This window comes from Meles meles, chromosome 8 (assembly GCF_922984935.1).
Source record: "Meles meles chromosome 8, mMelMel3.1 paternal haplotype, whole genome shotgun sequence".
NCBI classification, from domain to species: Eukaryota; Metazoa; Chordata; class Mammalia; order Carnivora; family Mustelidae; genus Meles; species Meles meles.
The window spans coordinates 13,376,763-13,400,866 of record NC_060073.1 but is presented as its reverse complement, the minus strand read 5'-3'; the positions used below and the strand labels follow the sequence as shown (position 1 = coordinate 13,400,866).

At 54.8% G+C, this 24,104-nt stretch overlaps 1 protein-coding gene across 3 annotated transcripts; it reads right to left on the bottom strand.

Annotated features, from left to right (window-relative positions):
• Nucleotides 1-799: 799 nt before the first annotated feature.
• SLC43A1 (solute carrier family 43 member 1) lies at nt 800-24,101 on the bottom strand. 3 transcript variants are annotated; one of them, XM_046016231.1, is made up of 15 exons: nt 23,813-24,101; nt 22,354-22,520; nt 14,866-15,043; nt 14,689-14,744; nt 14,456-14,532; nt 12,063-12,155; nt 10,273-10,406; nt 9,212-9,390; nt 7,950-8,096; nt 7,818-7,853; nt 7,444-7,582; nt 4,677-4,818; nt 4,392-4,465; nt 2,607-2,730; nt 800-1,533 (listed from the first exon to the last, which is right to left on the bottom strand). In XM_046016231.1, the coding sequence occupies exons 2-15, from the start codon at nt 22,505-22,507 to the stop codon at nt 1,387-1,389; spliced, it is 1,680 nt and encodes a 559-aa protein (XP_045872187.1). In that variant the 5' UTR covers nt 22,508-22,520; nt 23,813-24,101; the 3' UTR covers nt 800-1,386. The 3 variants fall into 3 exon arrangements, with proteins under 3 accessions (XP_045872187.1, XP_045872189.1, XP_045872188.1); XM_046016233.1 differs by lacking the exon at nt 23,813-24,101 and adding an exon at nt 23,154-23,314; XM_046016232.1 differs by lacking the exon at nt 23,813-24,101 and adding an exon at nt 22,663-22,987.
• Nucleotides 24,102-24,104: the final 3 nt, after the last annotated feature.

Here is a 24,104-nt window from a genome sequence, read left to right as displayed (position 1 = left end):
TCACCTGAGAAGCTTGGGATCTCTCTGGCCCTGACTGCCCCTGGTAGGCCTGTGGTCAGGACTCAACAGTCAGAACGCCAGGTGCCAAGCTCAACTCTACCACCTACCGGCTGGCCTGGTGCCTTAACCTGTCTGGGCTTTCCTCAACCTACAAATCATTGTGAAAATACCACCTCTTGGGCCATCCTTACGATGAAATGAGATACCTGTGAGGCACAGGCCCTCCTGGCCCATCCCTTCATTCTGTGACTTACTCTCTGGCCTCAAAGGCTTCTGTCCCAGGGACATGAAGTGTAGACCTGGGATAAATAAGGTATATCTTCTTGGGCCCCTTGTTCTCAAACATGGTGTCTTTACCTATGTAATTTTAAAGCCTCACTTCAATGTTAAAAATAAGTATGAATGTAGTATAAAGTGAAGCTCCAAATTTGCATGAAGTTTTAAGATAAAACAGGAGACTATAAAAAAGTGTAAATTTCAACAAGCTTCCATCATACCCTCAGCATTTTTCTAAAGCATCCTGCCCTGATCCCCTGTACAGAGAAAGGCAATTTCCTGGATGTACCTGGACCATGGGAAGTGGGGGGGGGGGGCAGGAGCAGAGGGCAGGACGTGGACCCCCTCCAGACACCAAGGGCAGGCCATGGTTAAGAACCGGAAGATGAGCCGACAGCCAGAGGTGGACAGGCTAGCACTTTAGGTGTCCTACTTAATGCCCAGCTGAGCCTGGGTGAGGAAGAGATGGGGTGTGGGAAAACAACTCCCCCCACCCCCAACAAAGATACAGGCACACACCAGCCAGTCTCTCACTTCCCTTTTTATTTGTCCTCTAAGACCTGCAAAAAGCAGTACCAGGGAGGGAACCCGCCCTCCGGTCCCTGGAAGGGGCTTACCTCCTAACACCCCATCCAAGATACAGCGAGCACCTCAGGTCCCTTTCCTCTAAGGGGAAGGTTGTTTCACACACACACACGCACACACACATGCACGCTCTGGGCATTGCATAGCTAGGGCCCCGGGGGTAGTCTATTTGCCTGTTTGTTGATCCCACAAGCCCCCAGGAGGCACCAGGAGGCACCAGGAGGCAGGCCCAGAGAAAGGGCAGCCCCACATCCTGGTCTCTGCCATTCTGAGAAGGAAAAAGGCCCAATCCTTCTAGCACAGGGGCTGTCTTCAGTCAATGGAGCATTGCTTTGGGGAAATTTTTTTTAGGGTTTTTTTTTTTCCTTTTAGCAAGTCCCTACAAAAATAGAACTTCTCTTGGTATTTATAAATCCACGGCCCAGCTCTGTGCGTATGTTACAGGTAGAAAAGCCACATAAGGCATTCCCTTTGGTTACTCAGGCCTTGGCTTCCTGTCATCCAGGTCCCTTGGCCTCAAGAGGTCTATGCGGTCACCTCAGAGCTGCCAAGCACCTTCTTCGGGCCCTCCCAGTAGGTGGCATACTCCCTCTGGAGCCGGGCACGGTAGTAGAAGAGGTAGGAAGGTAGCAGGAAGCCCAGGAGCGAGAAGAGCAGGAGGCCCAGATTCACCTTGAGGGCAAGGGGAGAGAAACAAGAGTCAAGGAGGTACCCGTTTTCTCTCATCAGCCTCAAGGACCCTCCTCAGCTTCCAACAGAGGAGGAGACAGCCATTTTCACTCCAGGTCCTAGGCCAGAATGATAAACATAGCCACTGCTTCCTCTGTCTTCAGTCACCGTTTCCCCAATACCTCATCGAATATTCAACCGCTTCGTAAAGTATCAGAGCCTGGTCTGAACTCTGCCTAACACCAGGACCCTCACGAGCTGGCGTCCTCGGGGGAAACACTGGGGGACCCTGGGCTGGTGCCCAACCCAGGGCACCTTCTGGTCCCATTCTGGGCTGCAGATATTGACAATAGGATCACACTGAGGTCGGTGGGAAGAGGTTTGCTGTTGGTTAAAGGAGCTGAGGCATGCGGCCGGGGGACAGAGGGCCCAGGACGGTGGCCCTCGCACAGGACAGTGGCCCTCACACAGGCCTCCACACCCCCCTCTGTACGACGTGTTGTGCGACTTTGGGCAAATTGCTTTGACTCTAAATGCCTCATTAGGGCTGTTATGGCAAAGATGACGGAAGCAGACTACACAGGGAGCTCAGCACCTCGTGAACACTCCGTACACCATGACTGTCCTTTCTTCATTGTTCTGCTGGGAGAAGGGTTATGGGACAGGTGTCCCCACAGGGCAGAGAGAGAACCAGCTTTGCGGAGGCAGACGTGTGTTCAGTGGAAGTGAAAAGCCCTCCTAACCATACCAAAGGCTGCTGCCCCATCCTGAGGGTGTTTGAGCTGAGAGGGTTTGGAGGAACCCCTCTCCAGAGGTGCTGAGAGAGACCGTCCATGTCCAGGGTGACACCAGACTACCTCAGAACTGCGCCACTTCACCTGGCATCTGGAGCAGAGACACTCTTGGGCCCAGGGCAAGAGGCAGGCTGGGGAATCTATTTTTCACTCTGTGAGGGGCTGTGATGGGCGGCCAGCTCGGGAACCCCCCGATTAGAGACCTTTAGTCGGAGATAGGAGTCGGGGATTCGGCCACACACAAGCCCTCCTCCCAGCCCCCAAGGCACCCCCAGTTCTCACCCAGAAGGGCTCTCCTTTCAAGGGTCCCACCATGGCCATGAAAAGTGGCTGCAGGAGCAGGGCGAACACAGCACTGATGAGGGACTGCAGACCCGTCAGTGTCCCGAAGTGGTTGGAGGGGAACCTGTCCACGAGAGGGGGGCCAGTCAGGAGGGGGGTGCGGCCCTCTTCCGTCCAGCACCCCCACCCCCGGACGCCGGCATCTGCAAGGCAGGCAGGGCAGAATGGAAGAGCCTCTCTGCCCGTGCTCTTTGGACTCTGGCCTCAGAGAGGTGTGCGGTGACTTTCGGGCCACTCAGCTGGCTTCTGCCCCCTGCTATCTAGGTGATAACATCAAGGAATCCTGCCTCTCTGGGACCCACCTCCTCCTCCACTCGTAACCGAACTAGCACTGACCTCCTGGGCTGTTCATTTATTCTTTGGACAAGTATTCACTGCGCCCCCATGGGCCAGGCACTGTCCTGAGGTGCAGGCACATTCACCATCACACCCGACAAAGATTCCTGCCCTCACCGAGGCGGCTTTCTGGTGGGGCGGCAGTTGGACAGGGAGTGAGATAAGCGCCTAGAGTGTGGGCTGGTGATAAGAGCTAAGGAGAGAAACAGGGCAGAGAAAGCCAGTAGAGGTGTCAGGGGGTTTCACTGGATGGCCAGCAGAGGCCTCCCTGACAAGAAGACAGCCGGGTAAGGACCTGGGCAAGATGAGACTACTGTGAGCCCTGCTGCTACCTGGAGGGAGAACGTTCCAGAAAGAGGGAAAAGCAAGTGCAAATGCCCCAAGGAGGGAACACACTGGGGGTTTCTGCGGCATGAGGGAGCCACAGTGGCTGCAGCAGAGCGAGCGAATGGGGAAGGGGAAGGAAGAGAGCAGAGGGGTTCCCAGGGGCTGGACCTTGGAGGGCCTGCTCAGCCATAACAAATTCTCTGGCTTTTTCTCAGATCATGGCAGGAAGCCACAGAATGACAGGAAAAGACATGTCCCAACAGGTGTCTCCAGCCCGTGTTAAAAATAGACCAAGGGAGGCGAGGGCAGGCGCAGGGAGCCCGCCAGGAGCTGCTGCACTCAGCCAGGGCAGGGGGGTGGTGGTAGGGATGAGGAGGGGGTTGCCTTTGGGGTCTGTGGATGGGGAGCTGCCAGGACTGCTGGGGACCAGATGCGGAGTGTGAGGAAGGGAAGATGCAAGGGTGACGTCAAGGCTCTGGCTGGAGCAGGTGAAGGAGATGGGGCTGCCCTCTGCTGACACGGATCAGGGGTCCTGCACCGTGCCTGCCACCGAGGAAGCACCTGATCGTGGTGATGACTGTGTCACCGCACACACCAGAGTCACTCAGCAGTGCCGGCAGTGGAAACCAGAAGGGTAGGGGAAAGGGAACTGGGGGCTGCCCCCGATGGAGCAGGAGAGTTAGAAGGCAGGCAAGACTGCAGACTGGAAACTTCTACCGGGCTGATGGGAGGAGAGAGAGTGGACGTCACCAAAGTGTCATCAAACCAAGAATTTCGGCTTCCTCTAAGGCAGGACCTCCTGGCACTGGAACAAGCCGGCGGTGGGACAAGCTGCCTTTGATAGAGGTGAGGGGGTGCGGGACCCCCCGCCGGAGAAGCTTTGAGAGAGTGGCCCCCCAGACAGCCTCCTAGCTCCCCGCTGGCTGTGAGATGTCAGTCAGCACTCCAGGGAGGCGGTGGAGGGGGGCAGGAAGGGGGGTCTGGGGCCCTTTGCACTCTGCTCTAGGATTCTCTGGCTATGGGGGAAAGCTCGGGAAGGCCGCGAAGCGGGGGTGGACTCACACTGCAGCGTAGAGGCTGCCACAGGCTGAGTGGTAGAAACCTCGGACCATGGTGTGCAGGACGAAGGTGGCAAACTGAAACCGAAAAGAGGGAGGGGAGAGGTGAAGAGCCGGTGTGGAGGCAGGAGGCAGGATGGGTCAGGTGAAGGGGGACCCTGAGCCCCTGACCACCCCGTCCCCAGAAAACAGACCCAGAGGATGAGAGCCGTGCTTCCTGGAAGGCAGGTGAAACGTCCCTTTGGAGGGGTCTGAGAAGGCAGGGAGCGGGGAGGACGGAAGCGGGTACCTGGAGGTGTAAGCTGTTGATGAGGCAGGTGAGGCCAAACCCCACCAGCAGAAAGTTGGTCAGGGTGAAGGCGTTGATGGCATTGGTGAGCTTCTGGATCTTGCAGTAGCGGGGCCTGGCGGACTTGGTGGCAACCCCATCCCTGAGGAGAACAGGATGTCACGGGCGGTGGCCTCCACCTCCGGGGCAGCTCCCTCCCTGGTTCTCACGCTGGCCTCCCTTTGGAAGGCTGCGCCTTTGCCGTGGCGGCAGCTAAGGGGGCAGGCCCTGTCTCCAGCCCCGTGTCTCTCCAAGTGTGGCTCCCCTGCCTACGACTCCAGTACCACCTGGGTCTTTCTTAAAATGCAGATTCCAGGCTCCCACCCCCAGAACTGCAGGAGCATGGCGTAGGCATCTGCATTTTGACAAACAGCCCAGGTATGTTTCATGCACACTGAAGTCGGAGACACAAGGCTGGGAAGGAAGGTGGAGGACCGGGAGCGCTCACACCACCTCCCATTGGAAAGAAAGCGTCTCTGCCCATCAGCCTGAACAAAAGTAGATGCTGCTCTGGGGACAGCAGCTTGGCCCCTGACTGCTCAGCAAGCCCTGCTCTGGCACAAGCAAGGGCTCGAAGGACTGCCCCAGACCCAGAGGATGAGAACATCCCAGCAGCTGGGATGAGGGCAGGCTGTTCTTCCATCCTAGATAGATGGCTCGGCCTTCAGGAGGCTGAGTGACAAGGCGGGGGCACCAGTGCTGGGGAGGGAAGCCACTAGATTGTTCCTTAGAAGCCTTCCATTCCGGGGCTCCTGGGTGGCTCAATGGGTTGGGCCTCTGCCTCAGTGGCTTAAAACCTCTGCCTTCGGCTCAGGTCATGATCTCAGGGTCCTGGGATGGAGTCCTGCATCGGGCTCTCTGCTCAGCAGGGAGCCTGCTTCCCCCCACCCCCAGCCCCCGCCTGGCTCTCTGCCTACTTGTGATCTCTCTCTCTGTCATACAAATAAATAAAATCTTTAAAAAAAAAAAAAAAAGAAGAAGAAGGCTTCCATTCCTATCCTCTCAGGACAAACACAAAAAGAACACATGCAGTCAGAAAACCCAAGTTCAAGACCCAAGAGTGGTCTCCAGCAACAACAAGATGGGTCTCAGTGAGCCTCTCCTCCTGCTAGCCATACCCTGGGTCCCACACCAGACCAGTGACTCTGTGTGACTGACAGATGGAATTGTGACTGACCATGGAAGCGATGGTGCGTCTCCTGTGAGATTTCACTGTGACAGACACAGAGGCTGCCATCTTGGTCTCCCTCCCTTAGATCCCTGGCTCTGGGGAAAGCCAGCTGCCCTGTGGTAAGCAGCCCTATGGAGAGACCCAGGTAGGGAGAAGCCACACCTTCTGCCAACAGCCACATGAGTGAGCTCAGTAATGGATTCCCCCATTCCGGTCAACACCCCAGATCTCTGTAGCCTCGGCCAACAGCCGGACCGCAGCCTCCTGGGACCCTGCTATGGTCTGAATGGATGTGTCCCCTTGGAATTCATATGCCGAAAGCCTAATGCCCAATGCAATGGTATTAGGAGGTGGGTCTCTGCGGGGTGATTAGGTCATGAGGGCAGACCCCCGTCATGGGATTAGGAGGCCCCACGGAGCTCCCTCTTCCTCAGGCCATGAGAGGACACTGGGACAAGTCTGCCACCCAGAAGAGGACTCTCACTCAACCATTGGCTCTCTGATCTGAGACTTTCAGCTTCTAGAACTGAGAGGACTACATTTCTATTGTTTTTAGGCTACCCAGTGCATGGTGTTTTGTTAGACCAGCCCAAGCAGACTCAGCCAGACACTGAGCCACAACCACCCAGCTAAGTCATCCCCAGATTCCTGACTCAGAAACTCTATGAGACAGTAAATGTTAGCTGTTTAAAGATGCCCGAGTTCTGGGGTAATTTGTGATATAGCAATCGACGTCTGATATACCAACTCTATCTCTTTATAGCCACAGAAGGCTTTAGGGTATACCCTTTATAACAGGTTCTAGAACCTGCTGCTAGACGATAGCTATCACACGACAGAGAAGCTGGGTGGCTCAGTCAGTTGAATGGCCAACTCTTGGTTTCAGCTCAGGTCACCATCTTTGGGTTTGGGATTGAGCCCCGAGTTGGGCTCCATGCTTGAATCTGCTTGAGATTCTCTCTCTGTCTTTCCCTCTGCTTGGTGCCCCCCCTCAAATAAATAAATAAAATCCTTTAAAAAATATTTTAGTTATTTATTTGAGAGAGTGTCCACACATGGGCACACAAGTTGGGGGGGGGGGAAGGTAGAGGGGGAAGGAGAAGCAGACTTCCCACTGAGTAGGGCCCTGAGATCACACTCTGAGCTGAAACCAAGAGTCAGATACTTAACCAACTGGGCCACCCAGGTGCCCCATAAATAAAATCTTTAAAATAATAAAATAAGTAAAATAAAATAAAATAAAAGCTGTGTGATCTTGGGTAAGTTACTTAACCTTTCTGTGTCTCCCACATCCTCACCTGTGAAATGAGGACAATATATCAACCTCAGAGAGCTGTCGCAGGGCTCGACAGGACAGAGCAAGATGCCTCATTCACAGTCAGCACTTGAGATGAGCTACACTCATTACCAAGCAAGCAGCGCCCTCCCCCCAGTTTCCTCATCTGTAAAATGGGGAGAGGCTCCTGTTCTCCCAGGGCTTTGGGGAGAATGAAATGAGACGCTGGATGTGAAAAGGCAGAGAAAGTGACAGGCTATGGCCATCCCTGTGCCGGTCACCTGGGGTCTCCAAGGGCAGCGCCCTCACCGGGAGCGTCCACACAGTCCTTGATACGCCAGTCCATGATGCAGCCGATGAGAGGGCAGGTGAGAAGGCACAACAGCTGCATAGCCCCAAAGATGGAGGAGTAGAACGCAACTGGGCAGGACGGCAAGAGAAGTGGAGTCAGGAGCTGCCACGACGGATGCCAGCAGCCCAGTGGACACTGTTACCCACTTTTGGTGTAGGAGAGGGGTGCCAGCCCTGCCTCCCCCTGAGCCCAGGTTTTCGATGCCCCAAATGCCCAGAGCGCCGAGGATGGGCCCAGGCTCCCTGTGGAGAGGGCAGTGGGGGGGGGCAGGTGTGGGTCGGGCCCCAATTTTCATCCCCTTACCTGTCTCTGCTGCCCTTTTTCTCAGGATGTCTGTCTCTGATGGGGGTGGGGGGGGAGAAGCCAGAATGAGAGGAGCTCAGCAGGGTGACCCTCCTGTGCCCCCAGCCCCCAGCAGGCTCAGCAGCCCCTCACCATGCTCCTGGCCCCCCGTCACCAGGTACTCCAGCATCTTGTTCATGGCGGCCATGTAGAAGATGACCCGCAACTGGGTCATGCCCATGGTGAGGAGACTCCACAGGAAAATGGGGGAGCAGAGGCTCTGGCGGAATGGGACAGACTCTGGGGAGACAGCAGAGGGCGCCCGTGAGCTTCCATTTCCCTCCGATTGTCCCCGCAGATGCAGCTCCAGAAGGGGCTTGGACATGCACTAGTGACTCAGGAGGGACTGCTTTCTTCAAAAATGACTGGTGAGACTCACTGCCCTCCAGGTTCTTGCCCAGTTTGATAATGATTGCAACAGAAGATTTTCACGTGACCTCCGATGTCCTCGCTGGTGTATAATAATAACTCTAGCTACTACTTATTAAGCACCTACTGTGTGCCACTCCCTCGATACATACCATCCCATTTACTCAAAGCGTACAAAACCCTGTCTTTAGTACCTTCTGCTGCTGAGGAAACGGAGGCCCAGAGCTCAGTGAATTGCTCAAGCTCACGGGGCTGGAAGCGGCAGGTCGCCGGCCTCCCTCTGTCACGAGAGGCCAGCAGTGGGGGTAACACACTCACACCTGCACACTCCTGTGCCCGTAACAAAGCTTCCACGTCCGAGGACCATTTAATCCTCACAATTAACTTCCCTGTTCAGTGGGTGTTATTACTGCTAGTTTAAGAGATAAGGAAAGCCAGAGCAAGGTTACAGGATCGACCCAAAAGTCACATAGCCTGCAACTGGGGAGCCAGACTCAAACCCCTTTTCTTGACTCCAAGGTCGGTGTACCTTCCTCTAATCTGGGAGCGGGACACCTCAGGAAGTGCCCCAGGCAGGTAGCTGCAGCTCCTCTTCCGGCCAGCAGGGGGAGTCAGCCAGCGGGACGCTGGAGGGCCTAGCCAGACAGTGGTGGTGGGGGGGGGGGTGGTTTGAGTACCTGAAGCCAGGGGCTCAAAGGGTTGAAGGGATCCCTGATGAAACCAGCTGCCCCACAGGCCTGGAGTGCCCCCTTCTGGAAGCTTCTCCCTCCCTCCTTCACCCAGGAATCCAGTACCCCTGAGTCTGAACTTCCAGAATTCTCTGAGCTCTGATTGTCCCCATCTGTAAATGGGGAGCATGTCCCACCTACACCACGGGTGTGGAGAGACCACAAGGGGAGAGAATGAGCGCTTAGGATGAGTGTTCACTAAGCATGAGGACCCACCCTTGCTGTCCCCTAGGACTGGCCCCTTGGCCAGACACTCACTCTCAGGAGGGCTCTCCGAGGCACCACGAACATCCTGGGATGAGATGAAGACGTCAGCCCCCTCCTCCAGGCTGGGGGCCTTCTGGCTCAGCCGCTGGCCCACGATGGTCACATGGGTGTAGAAGCGGTCACCTGTCACCTTGTGATCTAGGGCCAACCCGCTGAGCTTGATCTTCTTCCTGCCAGCAGCCAGGCCAGGGCGTGTGAGAACCAGCTGTGCAGAGCCCGCCCTCAACCCGCCCTCTCAGGGTCTGTCCCAGTCATCCCCAGGGATGCTGAGCACCCCCTGACCTAGCACTGACTGACAGGCCCACTGTGTCTGTCTCTCAGAGCCTGGGCCAGGGGCCAGTTTAGCACCCTGGTGGTGGGTGGGTAAGTCATTTTCCACTTGGGCTGATGCCATGGAGGCAGAATTAAGAATTCAGACTCTGGAGTCAGAGAGCCTGGTTCCAAGCCTTACCTCAGCCCCCTTCAGTGGTATGACCTTAGGAAAATCACTTTGTTCCCTGAGCCTTCGTTATTAAAGGAGTTAATAACAGAAGCCCCGTCATAGGACTGTTGACAATGGTATGAGAGCTATGCACAGTGCCTGGCCTGTAGCACACACAGGATAAACATCAGCTTTTGACTGGCACCCCCATGTGCTTCCATGTGGGGAAGCTGATAGGAGGTGGGGGAAAGTTGGCATTTAGCTTGCCCCATAAAGGGTGGGGTATTGGAGTCTTTGTATCCCCCTGCTGGGACCACACGGCACACAGCACCCTGGCTGGGGTCCCTCCTACTCTGATCCCACGGATCAAACTCAGAAAGGATACTAACAGTACCATTCGCCCTGTTTTGACCAACTTTTATGTGCCACGTCTATTCAAACACTTGTGGGTGGGGAGGATCAAGCCCACTGTACAGATGAGAAAGCAGAGGCCACCAGCAAAGGCAGGTCTCTCTGACACCAAAGCTGATTCTGTGCCCGGCACCACCACTATGCTCACCAGTCTCCCCACACCTCTCCCTCCACAGGGAGGGGAGTCCCCTTCCCCACACAGCCCTCCACAGCCACTCACGTGTAGTTGACTTCCTCAGGAGCCGGAAAGGCTTCACCAGGCCAGTTGAGGGCACAGTTCAGAAAAATCAGACAGGCCAGGCCTGACCACGTGAACATGATGACCACAAAGGACACACCAGCGTCGTAGATCAGCTGTGGAAGGAGGGGGCAGACTCACAGGGGTGGCCACCTGGCCCCACCTCTCCCAGCCCAAGGCAGAGCCCAGGACCCAGTGGCCTGAGACAAGGTTTCTTCTACCCCATTCCTTGTGCCTAATTTGCAGATAAGGAAGCTGAGGCCAGAAGTTAAGAGTCAGACCCAGAAGACCCACCATTCTCTTCCTTTTTCACCCAGCCCCCTAAACAGGTGTGAAACAATTTCCACATGAACAGGTGTAAAACAATTCCCACATGGAGCTGAAATTGCTGGCCACAAGCACGAAAGGTCTTTGCAATCTCAATTACTATCTTAAAAAGGCACACAAGTGTACCTATGAGTCCATGCACGTGTTGGCTTTCACACAAAAATGCCATTTCATTTTATGTACAAAAGAGAAAAATTAATGTTCTAGGTTTCCCCAGGCCTAACTGTGTTTATCTTGCCCCTTCCTGGCCGGTTCCCTGAGGGAAAGACAAACCCAATCTGAGAAGCCTTATCTCTCCTTTCACAGGTGCTCCCAGGTAGGACGTGTGTGTGTGTGTGTGTGTGCGCGTGCGCGCGCGCGCGCACAAGCACATGCGCACATGGGCAAAGGCTCTGCCCAAGGCCTCCTCACATCAGGACAAGCAGGTTCTGAATTGACTGGGATTCTGTGCCAATGGGGAAGCCAGGTACACAGAGATGCTGTCCCTCCCCCTGTCCTCCATGCCTGGGATGACGGACATCTGCCACCCCCTCAGGCTCCCGCTCAGAGCTCCAGTGCTGCCTGGGAATGTTTCTGCTCCTCCTCAGCCTGGGGCCTGGAGGCTCCTTCTTCCCTGGGGACAGGACAGAGCTTCAAAGAGAAGGAAGAACCTGCCACCCTCCACGTCTGGTGCTACCTGAATGATTGATGGCCGCCCCCACCACTCCACTCTCAAACTCCTTCCGGGATGCCAAGCAAGTGCCTTCTAAAATAACACACGTGACTGCCCCAAGCAGAATCTGGAGGGTATGCGACGACGGCCCAGGTAAAACCGCTCCTTGATGTCCCTTGATATCAGAGGAAGAAATGAGGCCCCAAGCTTTCCCCCAAGCTAGAACGCTGGCCTTCTGGATCTAATTCCACCAGGCAGACCTGCCCAGGCTCCAGCTTGGTGTGGACTACGTTCATGACCCTGGACCCAAGGCAACCAGTCCCTCCAGGGCAGGAGAGGGAGACATGGTTGGAAAGGGTGGTTGAGGCCAGGGAGGTGAAGGGCATCGAATGCCTTTGTGAAGGGGTTGGACTAGAGTCTGTCAGCGAAGCAGGGCAAGTGTGTGAGCCAGGCCTCCAACTAAGATCATTCTAGAAGTCGTGTGAATGACAGACCAGAGAGGGGGAAGGTCAAAGGCAGGGGAGATCAGCTAGAAAGGCTTGAGCTAGCCTAGGAGAGAGAATGGAGGCTAGGCCCGGGGTGGTGGTAAAGGGAAGGAGGCAAAGCAGGGAGGCCAGACCTGCGGGTCCGTGGCAGTGCCTTGTCCCTGGTGGTAAGGACTGACCTCCAGCCAGCAAGAACAGGACCCTCAGACACGCCAGCCACTCTCCACCCAGTCCCACCCAGTTTTTGTGTCGAGGCAAAAAGAAAACCCAAGTGACCTCACTGCCCCCACCCCAAACAGTTCCAATACCTTGATTCCCGGGAAAGTGATGGCAGAAGAGGCGTAGGAGCCGATCATGAGGGCCATGAACGTGGACCGAAGGTTCCCAAACATGTTGGGCAGCTGAGGGAGGGAAGCAGCACTAGTGAGCTAGGGGACCCTGACAGCCACCCAGGGGGCCCTGTGCCCAGCCCCGTGGGGTAAAACCTGAAGGCATCCAGCCCTGCAGCCCTCAAAATGAGCTCCAGGAAAACTAGCTTTGAGAGATGCAACTGAAAAGTCTGAAGGCAAAATCATGGTTGGAAACTAGCCAGCACCCTCCCAATGCACTTTAGCATGAATGTTCCCAGACGTGCACTCAAAGGAAAAAAAATTGTCAATTTTGCTTAACTGCCGGGTTTCCCAAGTATGGAGCCCTTCTATTGGGCGATGCCTCTTAATAACCCATGCAGTGGGTGTTGAAGAAAAACTGATCTAGTGCAATCCATTTGAAAGATGAGAAAACTGAGGCCCAGAGAGGGTGAGAAATGTACTCAAGTTCACAGAGCTCTTTAATGACTTTCTCCCCTGTGCTGGTGATCCTTGCTGTCTCCCAGGCCCCAAGGCTGTGACCATGGCTGGCTCTGGAATTAACCCTCCTGAGGACGCCAAAGGCCCCAATCTGCTGAGCCAGGACAAGTCATGGGAGGTGCCAGGGAGGTAAGGGTGGAACTTAAGGAGGGGCAGGGGCAGGCCAGGTGTCCAGGAGAGGTGGCTCTGACGTGCAGAGCAGGCCCAGAATTCCCACCAGGAGAGAACTGATCATATGTTCTGCTCACTGGCCTGTGCCAGGCCCTCCGGCGAGGAGAAAACAAAGTCACTCTGCCCTTTGTGTACACCCCTCCTCTGGCCCCACCATCCTCCCCAAGCCAACAGATTCCCACAGCTGGGACCAGAGTTAGATGCCATATGGAAATTCAACCCTCTCTACAGAGACGATAACCCAGGCCAGGAAGGGGACCTCAAATACCTTGGGGATGGAAAATGGTAAACACGGAGAACGGAGTCCTCCACCACCTTCCAAGTGGCTATGAAAAGGGGAGGGGACCAGCTGACCCTCACTGGAGCAGAGGTTTCCCTGACACCCAGTATCTGCGAGGCACGCCGCCAAGGACGCGGGATAAAGTGCCAGGGCCAGGGCCAGCGAGCGTCCGGACCCTTGGCGCCCCCGCCCCAGCAAGGCGCGCCGGGGCCAGGGCGCGAGGCCGACCGGGCCGAGGGGCTGGGCAGCACTGGATGTCCCAGCTCCGCTCGGCTTGGGTCTGTCCTGGCAGGCTAGGGCAGAGGCTCGGGGCGGGGCGGGCGCCGGGCCCTGCCATTGGCTGGAGATTACTGCCGCCTGGCGGGGGAGGAGAGACTGGGCTGCGGGGCAGCGGGGAGGCGAGGCTGCGGGCAGAGCCCCCAGGCCGGCAAGGACAGGGTCTGAGGTTGGGCACCGCGCAGCGCAGGGCAGGGCAAGGGAGGGAAAGGATTCAGGGCCAGAGCCAAGTTGCACAGCGTGGAGAAGGGGCTGCGCAGGGGGGCGGGGAGGAAGGGATTGCTTCCTTAGAGAGTTGTGAAATGTCCCAGGCTGGAATTAAAGGCGGCTGCTGGGTGAGGTGAAATTCAGCCAAAAACACCCAGATTGGCGGTCAGGATGGGTCAAGGATAAACAGCCTGTGGCTGGCCTAGCCAGGAACCCCTCCCCCACTGCACACTCATAAGCCTTTAACCCTTACACTCGCTCACATCCATCAACAGACACACTCAGAGCAACAAGCACAGCAAACACATATGTAAGAGAGTGAATCATGCAAAAAAGCTGTTTCTGTAGGTCTGGCACGGTCAAGCGGTGGTAATTTCACCCGGCTTAACCAGGTTCACTCACAAATACCTTCCCCGACACATGCCCTTCCCCATCTAGGGCATCACACAAGACACAACATGGCAAACACACACCCCAGCTGCTCCTTCCCTGTCACTAGCTATCACAACACCCAGTTTTATTTTCTTTCCAGCACTTATGACTACTGACATCATTTGTAAGTTTACTTGTTGGGGGGGGGTTGCCTTTCACTCAGCACCCCCCAAACAAGTTCCAGTAAGGCGAGGACATTGGCAGTCCTGTTTGCACTGTGGCCCCAGTGCCTAGAACGGAGGCGGCAGACACCGCGTGCCTGGGACACGCGCACGGCCCAACACCCACACTCACACACCGTCGAGTCCCCACATAACAGCCTTACACCCACCCTTAGTGGCCGCCTAGCGGTTCCACACACACACAAAAGCATTTGCTCTGCGGCCACCGGCCCCTCCCTCACCCCCCTCCCCCTCACACACCTATACCCCCGCTCCCCCCCCAACTCCTGGGTGCCCTGCTGCCAAGTGGGGCCTGTCACACTCACCGTGAGTGAAGAGAACGTTAGGCAGATGCCACCAAAGCCATTCAGGGACAGCGCCAGGAATATCAGCGGAGACAGAACTGGGAAGGGGAGAGGGCTGGGTGAGGGCATTTGGGGAGCTGTCGGAGGCCGAGGGAGGAGCTGGGAGCGGATGATCCACCCGTTTTCTTGTGGTCACCTGAGCACCCGCATACCACCCATTTTCTCGTGGTCACCTGAGAGGCCGTTCAGCTCACCTCTGGTGTCCTGAGAGGCCATGGCCATGAGGGCGCAGGATGCAGCGAAGCTGGCACTGTGGAGACCCAGGAAGGGGGAGGAGTTGCCCATGAACACTCTGAGCCTCCTCCGCCCCCCAACCCTGCCCCAGAGTGGCAGTCCCTGCCTTCAGTCCCCCACCTGCTGACCGGCCTCACCTGCCCACCAGCCGCGTGGGTCGGGGGCCGAAGCGGTCCATGAGGATCCCCAGCGGCAGGGTGGTGGCGCTCAGCACGAAGGAGCCAATGGTGAAGCCCAGGTTGAGCATCTTTTCCTGGCCGTCACAGCTCAGCCACTTGCGCCGCTCGCCCTGAGTGACGTTGGTGGTGTTCTCGGCTGAGGAGGCAAGGGAGGGCTCAGCAAACGGCAGCGGCAGCGGGAACACCCAGGTGCAGGGGAGAAGGGCCTGGGGTCGGGGCTCTGGAGCTAATGACTTCCTGCCAACCTGGTGACTTTGAGGGTGGCCCAAAGTCCTATCTACTCTGGCTAGGACTCGCCCTCAAGGTAACCTGCCAACTTGGAGTTGTGATGAGTTAATAAAAAAGGTTAACGATGGGGGAAGGAGGGCAATTTGCTTCACTCAGGGCTCACGGAGTCACGAGGTGGCTGTTCCCCTGCCCCGTTTGTTGCCTCGGTGTCACCGCCAAAGGCACACTCAGGGGGCACCTGGAGGGCAGACCAACCAGGGTCTGAATTCCCACTGCTGTCACCGCCGTCCCTATGAGCTGGGCAACCTTGAACAAGGTACTTCCTCTCCCTGGGCCACAGAGGAAGCAGAGGGAGCCTAACCCACAGGTTCCTTAGGAGGTTCAGCTGGGGAAGGTGAGCTTGGCACAGGGCCTGGCCCAGAGAAGGTTCTCCCGAAACAGCCGATGAAGGGGTAAGTGGGGGCCGGCCCTCCTGGGGGGTCACGATGGGGTCAGCCTCTTCTCTAGGTGCTGGGGATCCCACAGTGAATACAAACGGAAGCTCTGAGCTCTCATGGGGCTTATATTAGATACAAATGGACCCTGATTTAAAGAGTGGCAGGTGCTGTTGGGCGCCTGGCTGACTGAGTCAGTAGAGCATGCGACTTGATCTCAGGGTTGTGAGTTCAAACCCCACACTGGGTGTAGGGCTTACATTTAAAACAAAACAAAAAAAAGAAAGAAAGAAAGGAAGGAAGGTAAAGAGTGACAGGTGCCATGAAGAGAACAAAACAGGAGGCCATGATGATGCCTGACTGCTGGGAGGGGAAGCACCTGCCCCAGGGGGGACGATCGATGACTCCTGACTTCAGATATCCCAAGGGCATACAGGCAGCAGAGGGGTGAGGCAACCTGTGTGTTAACATGAGGAAGAACAGGATGAAGAAGATTCGGATCCTGAGCGCAGGTCAACCAGGAGGAGGCAGCTCAGGCCACGGGGAGCTGGCCACAGTACCAGTGTCCAGATGAGAGGGGAGATTGCTCAGGCCCATGGGAGAAGGAGTGGGGGTGTTCAGACCACGGCCTTTGGGGTTCAGGTAAGCCCCATAATTTCGTGATGGTCACGATCACTGTTCATGTCTCCACCAGGTTCGTCTGCTCCGCTTTATTCAGTCTCCGTCGCTTCTGGAACTTCTACGGTATGCCAGGTACCGTGTTGGGGCAATGGGTAAAGCAGCAAAAATTGCAAAGATCATTTAGGCCCGAGGCTGCAAACAGGCAACCAGCAGTGGCCCCCACGCCTGTTTTGCTTGGCTTGCAAACCGTAACAGGATGCAGTTTAAAATTGGGAGCTATCCCTGAAAAATCTGGCTTCTCTTTAAGAAGCCAGAAGATCAGGGCACCTGCATGGCTCAGTTGGTTAAGCGTCTGCCTTCTGCTCAGGTCATGATCCCAGGATCCTGGGATTGAGCCTGCCATTCCTCTCCCTCCCTCCCTCCCTCTTCCTCTGCTCATGCTCTCTCTCACTCTCTCTCTCTCTCGCTCTCAAATAAATAAAATCAAGAAAGAAAGAAAGAAAGAAGGAAAGGAACGAACGAACGGAGGGAGGGAGGGAGGGAGGAAGGAAGGAAGGATGGATCGAGCCAGAAGATATGGCACTTGCTGAGCAGCGGTCACCCCTTCTCACCACCGCTTGCCCTCTCCAGGCCACCCAAGTCCTTACCTCTCCAGTAGCTCCCAAACATTTGCCATCTTGCACCTGCCTTACTTTATTATTATTAAATTCTGATTATTAATTAGTTATTACAACCTGCCTGACCCCTGCAGGTTGTGCGGCCTGCAGTGTGCAGCCGCTGAATTAGACTCTGGCCCCAGTCCTCCGTCTTTCACCATCAGACGGCACCTTCCCTTACACTGTCCCACTAGCTCTGGATTAATTAACACCTACTTTGTGCTAAGCTTTTTCATACAGTATCTCATCTGATCCTCACAACCTCCCTGCAACTCCCAGCCACGCTGCTTCCTATAGGCAGGTTTCCATTCGGACTCAAGACATTCTCCAAGGTCAGCACTCTTTCATCCCCAACAGGAACCCCAGTCCTGTAGGCAGCAGCTCCATGTGCTTCCCAAGCCCGTCCTGGTGCAGGCAAGAGGAGGTGTTCCCCAGCCGTGGAGCATGCCAGCCCCATGGACAGCTACTAATCGAGGTCAGTTAGTGCAGTGCTCTATCTGGTCTATCAATCAGCCTCCCGTGAGCCTGATTGATAACTAACGTAAGCTAGCTCCTGAGGCCTGATCACTCCGGTAGCTGGCTACAGCCGGACTTCTTGGATAAAGCCAGCCCAAGTTGCCAAGACTCCTTGGAACTCTATTCATGTCGACGACAACAGAGGAGGTCGTCAAAATCTAACGGCCCCAGCTGTACAGGCAAGTAAAGTGAGGCACAGGGTGGGACAGGGAAAATGTATAGTTAGTGGTAGAGCTGAAGTCTTAGAAAAAAATGTGTTTCCCAAATTGTGGTGTGCAGAGCACGTGGGGCCCTCAAGATGGGTTGGGGGTACAGGGAAAGGATTTTGATGTTTCATAGTCATTAGTCATTTCAATGTGTATCAGAAACACACATATACACACACACATACATATAGGAATGTATTGGGAAAATGTTGCATATATATGTACATCAGAAACATACATATGTCTTTCCAATATATTTACATATGTATGTGTGTATATGTGTGTTTCTGATACATATACATGTATGTTTATTAGACACATGCATGTGTATGATATGTGTGTATATGTGTGAGTAAGTACAATCAAACCCAAGATTCCAAGGATATTACACTTTGAAATTAAGCTGATTTTTTTAAATGGGTTGGTTGAAAAGGAAGCATTAAGTAAATAGCACCTATGACACAGAAAAGGTAAAATCATGAGGGTGAACTACAAGCGACTAGGTCTGTGAGGCACCAGAAAGCAGGGTCGTGGTGAAACATTCCACCTCTGGAGCCAGAGCACATTCAAGTCCTGGCTTCACTGGCTCTGCTGCAGAAACTCTGAGACTCTGTTAGTCCACCTGTGAAATGGGGATAATGGGGGGTTGCAACCCCCTTAGAAGTTGGCTGGGCTGAGAACTGCCGCACACAAACACCCACAAAATGATCCCATTTACTTGGTGTTGCAGGTCGGTGAGCCCCTCCTCACGCCCTGATCTGTCCGTCCACTGACAGTCACGTTCACTCAAACACCTGTAGGACTGGGCCCTAGTTTGTTGTCTCGTCTATGGTGGGACTGCTCCAGGAGGTTGGAGATATCTACACTATTCCCATGAGGACCAGGAGACAGGTCGTGGAGTCAGATCCCGGGCTGAATCCTCACTCTGCTACTTATTAGCTGTGTGACCTCAAGCAAGTTACTTAGCCTCTCTGAGCTTCAACTCTCTCTTCTACATAATAAGACTAATAGACTACATAATAGGACTAAAGACCTAACTAGCAAATACTAAAGGCCTGATGAACTTTAGGCATCGTTTTATTGTTTTGGCATTTTTTGGTGGCTACACAGTAGTATGTGTTAAATTGAATTGTCCTTGCCTGAATTCTGAGTAACAGAGCCCTCCCTCTTCAACTGTGACACCCTTAGAGGTGGTTCAACCACTCACCCCGGGGCAAACCTTGAGGGGAAGCAGAGGGTGTAGCCAGGGACCCCAAGGCCAACACTAGTGAACACCTGGATCATGAACCCCACATTTGTTAACTGACATCATTTGGTCTTCATGTCATTGCTCTGTGGCAAGAAGAATGAGGGACATCCACTCTGTTTGCAGACTTAGAAGCAGAGATGCACAGAGAATGACAGGCACATGGCAAATGACAGCAAAGCTCGGTCCAGCACGTAACAACGACCCCCCACATGGATTCCATACCCTTGCTCTCATTTCATTTTCACAGCAGTCCCATGGGGTAGGGATGATCGATCCCATTTTACATATGGGGTAACCGAGATATTCAGAAAGCTAAGTAAACACCTAATATAAGCCAAGAGACACATAGCGTTGGAAGCCTGGCTCTTTCCACACACTGTGGGGACCCACATTCCTGGTCTGATTCTGTGTTCTTGCGAATGTGGCTTCAGGAAGCAGAAAACAGGGGTGCCGGTTGGACGACTGCCTTTAGCTCAGGTCCTGATCCCGGGGTCCTGGGATCCAGGCTCCCTGCTCAGTTGGGGAGTCTGTTTCTCCCTTTCCCTCTGCCCCTCCCCCAACTCATGCCCTCTTGTTCTTGTGCTCACTCTGCTCTCAAATAAATGAATAAAATATTTTTAAAAATATTTAAAAGAAGAAAATAAGCACTTTTGATGGGGCAGCATGACTGAAGGTACAGCACCCCCAATCAGCCTGATACCTCGAGGATTTAGGCTAAGTCACTTGAGGGAAGGAGAGCCAGGGGAAGAGAGACGTGCTGTGCCTTGCTTTCCAAAGGTGGACTAATAAGTTCTGAGAAAGAAGGAGGGTTTGGTTTGGTCACCTCTAGTGATCCCAGACAACCAGGCTCAGACGCACACTCACTTCTGGACAGCTCAAAACACCAGATGAAATTACCCCCACATGGACCCAAGATCTAAATGTAAGAGCTGTAACTATAAAAACTCTTAGAAGAAAACACAGGCATAAATCTTTATGACCATAGGTTAGGTCAGGATTGCTTAAACATGACACCAGAACACAAATGGCAAAGAAAAGCATGGATTGGACTTCATCAATATTAAAAAATTTTTGTGCTCCCAAAAGAATGTGAGAAAACCATCCACAGGGAGTAAAATTTTACAAATCGCAGATCTCATAAGGGACTTGTATCTAGAATATAAAGAACTCTTATAATTCAATGATAAAAAAAAAAAAGAGGGGGGCACCTGGGTGGCTTAGTGGGTTAAGCCTCTGCCTTAGCCTCAGGTCATGATCTTACGTCCATGGAGCCCTGCCTAGGGCTCTCTGCTCAGTGGGGAGCCTACTTCCCCTTCTTTCTCTGCCTGCCTCTCTGCCTACTTGTGATCTCTCTCTCTGTCAAATAATTTAATTAATTTAATTTAATTTTAAAAAAGCAAATAACCCAACTTAAAAATGGCCAGAGGATCTGAACAGACATTTCTCCAAAGAAGATGTACCAAGGGCCAAGAAACACATGAAAAGTTGTTCACCATCATTAGCCATTAGGGAATTGGAAATCAAAACCATAAGAAGATAATATTTGTATCTACTAGACTGGTTATAATAAAAAAGACAAGCAATCATCCGTGTGGGCGAGGATGTGGAGAAACTGGAACCCTTTACACCGTCACTGGGAACAGAAAATGTTGCAGCCACTGCGGAAAATAGTCTAGCATTTTCTCAAAATGTTCAACATACAGTTACGACCTGACCTAGCAATTCTACTCCTTTCCTAAGAGGAAGCAAAGCCTATGCCCACATGGAAATTTGTACCTAAGTGTTTACAGGAGCATTCATAATGGCCAAAAAGTGGAAACACATGCATATCAGCTAATGAGTACATAAATAAAATGTGGTCGATCCATACGGTGGAGAAGAAACCAAGTCCTGACACCTGCGACAACACAGATCAACCCTGAGAGCATCATGCTAGGTGAAAAAAAGTGAGTCACCAAAGACCACATATTATAAGATGCCATTTACATGAAATATGCAAACAGTTCCTATCATTGATGGGTAAAATCAGGCTACTACAGAGTGCTAGACAAGGGAGGGCTCCCCAAAGCCACCCGTGGCTGGGAAGGCCAAATGCTTCAACAGAAGAGCTAAAGAGAAGATTCGGGGGAGGAGGGTGGCTGTGTTCTGGTAGCTTGAAGCCCCGCAGGTGGCATAAGGGAAGGTTTACTAAGTGGTAACAAGTGCTTAAAAAAAAAAATCTATTTTTGTCCTCGGTAAACTAAGGCACTGCTAATGGGTACATGATTACTTTCTGGGGTAAAGAAAATGTCCTACAATTGATTATGGTGATGGTTGCATAACTTACTAAATTGTATACTTTAGGGGCACCTGCCTGGCTCAGTGGATTAAGCAGCTGCGTTTGGTCTAGGTCATGATCCCAGGGTCCTGGGATGGAGTCCTGTGTTGGGCCCCCTGCTCAGCAGGGAGTCTGCTTCTCCCTCTCCCTCTGCTCCTGCTGTCGCGCTTTCTCTCTCAAATAAATAGAATATTTTTTTAAAAAAATGTACACTTTAAATGAGTGAATTGGAAGGTGTATGACTTAGATCTTAGTAAAGCTTTCACACGTGTTTTTAAAAAGAACAGGTGGATTTAAAAAAAAGCACAGGCGGGGGGATGGGCAGCAAAATGGAAGCAGGAGTTTGGGGGTGATGGAAATATTCTAAATACTGATTGTGGTGGGTGACGGTCCCTGAGGCACACATTTGTCAAGTCTCATCAAAGTGTGTGCTGTAGACTAATCTTTGATAAAGTTGATTCCAAAAAAACAAAAACCAAAACACCCAAACCAAGCAGGTGGAGTAAGGCAGGAGGGTGCTACAGGATGGGCAGTGGCAAGCATCAAGAGCACGAGGTGACAAAGAGCAGGTCGCTGCCAGTCTCCAGGGTAAACAACTCAGAGGGGACCTGGTCTCCTCCCCTCCACTCAGGAGCCTTAGAATTCCTACTTCCTCATTAGGGGACGCTCACAGGAAGCCAAAGGAACTGAAATGGAAAACAGGGTTCCTCCACAATGCCTGGCTTATTAACCTGGCGCAGATGACTGATTTGAACACCTGGGGGCTCAAAGTCCTAGAAGAGGAAGGACACAGACCTGTTAAGTTCAAGTGCACTTTGTAGGGGCTCCTTTGTCTTGTAGAGCCTTCCAGGAGCCCTGGTTTAAAAACAAAAAAAAAACAAAAACAAAAATCCCTCCCCTGGCTGGGTGCAGCAGCTCTCCTTCTAGGGGTTTCCATCTTACTCTAGCCAGACTTGAGGTGCCAAAGACTTAGGACTCCAGTGGTCAGTCCTAGGGTCTGAATAACCAGCAGGACACCCGGCATTGGGAAAAGACTCCGTTAAATAAAGGAGGTAGAGTGGGCAGATCGCCACCCACTCTCTAGGGGAAGGGTGAAGAGGTCAAGAAGTGCGTCTGCCCAGTGCTCCCTCTTTGGCAGTCCTGCTTTCTGTCCCTTGGCCACCTGTCCTTTTTCAGCTTCCACCTTGCCCCGCTGCTGTCCCTCCCCCAGCGGGCATACCTGAGCACATGATGGAATAGAAGCCCTCCTCCTTGAGCATGATCAGCAAGGAGCCCCAGCCCAGGAGCACAGCGGAGAAGAAGAGGTTCTCCAGCACCGCGGTGCAGGCCATCCACCAGCGCCTCCTGTACGCCTGCTGTAGCGTGGGGGCCATGCTGGCCGCGAGCCTGCACGGGAACACAGCGCTGAGCGGGGGGGAACCCCCAGCGGCCCCCGGGAAGGGTCTCGCATCATGGAGCCTCCCGAGACCCCCTCGAGCCGGCCCGGGAAGGCCCCAGGGCCCCGGGCTTCCCGGCAGGTGCCGCCAACCTGGCTCTGTGCGCACTGGCAGTACCAGGGGTTCACGCGGCGCCGGGCTCCCGCCTGGCCACTATCGGAAACAAGGCAGGTCCTGTGCGAGCGCAGATTCCTGGCGCGCTGCCGGGCTCTTCCACCCTGGCCAGAAGCGCGGAGCCCGGCTCCCCGGGCCCAAACCCGCACTCCCCCAAGTCCCCAAAGGTCAGCAAGGGGCAGAGTGCGCTCTGAAGAGACACCGCTGGCCAGTATCCGGCCGTCTGCGCCAGGAAGGACCCCCCAGAAGCAAGCAGGAGGAGGAAAGGGAAGTCTGGGGCTCGCCTAAGACCCCCCCCCTTCCTGCTGCCCGGGTTAAGACCACTCCTCTGCTCCGGGGCCGGGCCCCCGCAGCCCTCCTCCCTCCCCCTTTCCGCCCCGGCGACCCGTGTCCCTGCAGTCTCTCGATCCTGGCCAACAGCTGCCACGTGGATGGGGACCTAGGGCGAGTCGGGGCGCCCCTCACTCACTCGGCGGGGCGCGGGCCACCACGAGGCGCGCATCGGCGCCAGCCAGCGCTCTCGGGCCGGGGAAGGGGGCTTGAGGTCCGGCAGGAAGTCCCGAGGCCGCTGACTTTATAAGGGCAGTGGTGGCGGATGGGCCAGCGGGCCGGCGGCGGGCGGGTGTGTTTACCAGAGGGAGGGAAGGAGCCCGAGCTCCCCCCGCCGCGGCAGCCGCCACCACCGTGGGAGGAGACGGGACACGGGCGGCGCGGGGGCGGGGAGCGGCAGGGGGGAGACGGATACCGCTGAGAGTAGAGGGACTGGGAAGGGCAAGGGGGGAGGGCACGAGGGAGGGGCGGAGGACACCAGCTGCGGCTGCCCGGGCCTCAGTACCCTCATCTGTGCAATGGAGCTCTGGGTTCCCGCGCGCCGGTTCAAACTACAAGACTGTTGCTCCAAACTGAGGAAGTGCTGCCGAGCGGGCCGAGAGGAAGAGGGGAGTCGGAGGGGCCGGAGGGAAGGAGAAGGAGGGGCACGCTTGGAGAGACGTCGACAGTGCACCGCGGGACCCACGGGTTCCGGGAGCAAGTTTTCTTTGTGGAGCCTGCGAGTGTCGTTGATAGCCGGCCCGGGGGGCTTTCAGCGGACCCGCAGCTGGGGAACCCCTACCCACACCCGCTGCTCACCTCTGGTCTGGGGGCAAACGCGCCTCTGGCCGCCGCGGACGCGACGCCTTGGGGAGGGCAGCGCCTTCGCGGCGCGTCCACACTCGGTGTCCGCTGTCCCGCGGGCCCAGCTCCGAACCGCACGGGTGCTCGGACCTGTCTGCGCTCCGGGGCAGGGCCGCCTCGGAGACTCAGCGCCGCAGTCTGGTGTTCTTGCCTCCTCCGTTCCCTCGGATGAAGTCGGGGGGCTGGGAACTCGCTGGGCACCCGGGATCCTTAAGGTGGGGCATAGACCAAATGGATCCACTGAGTT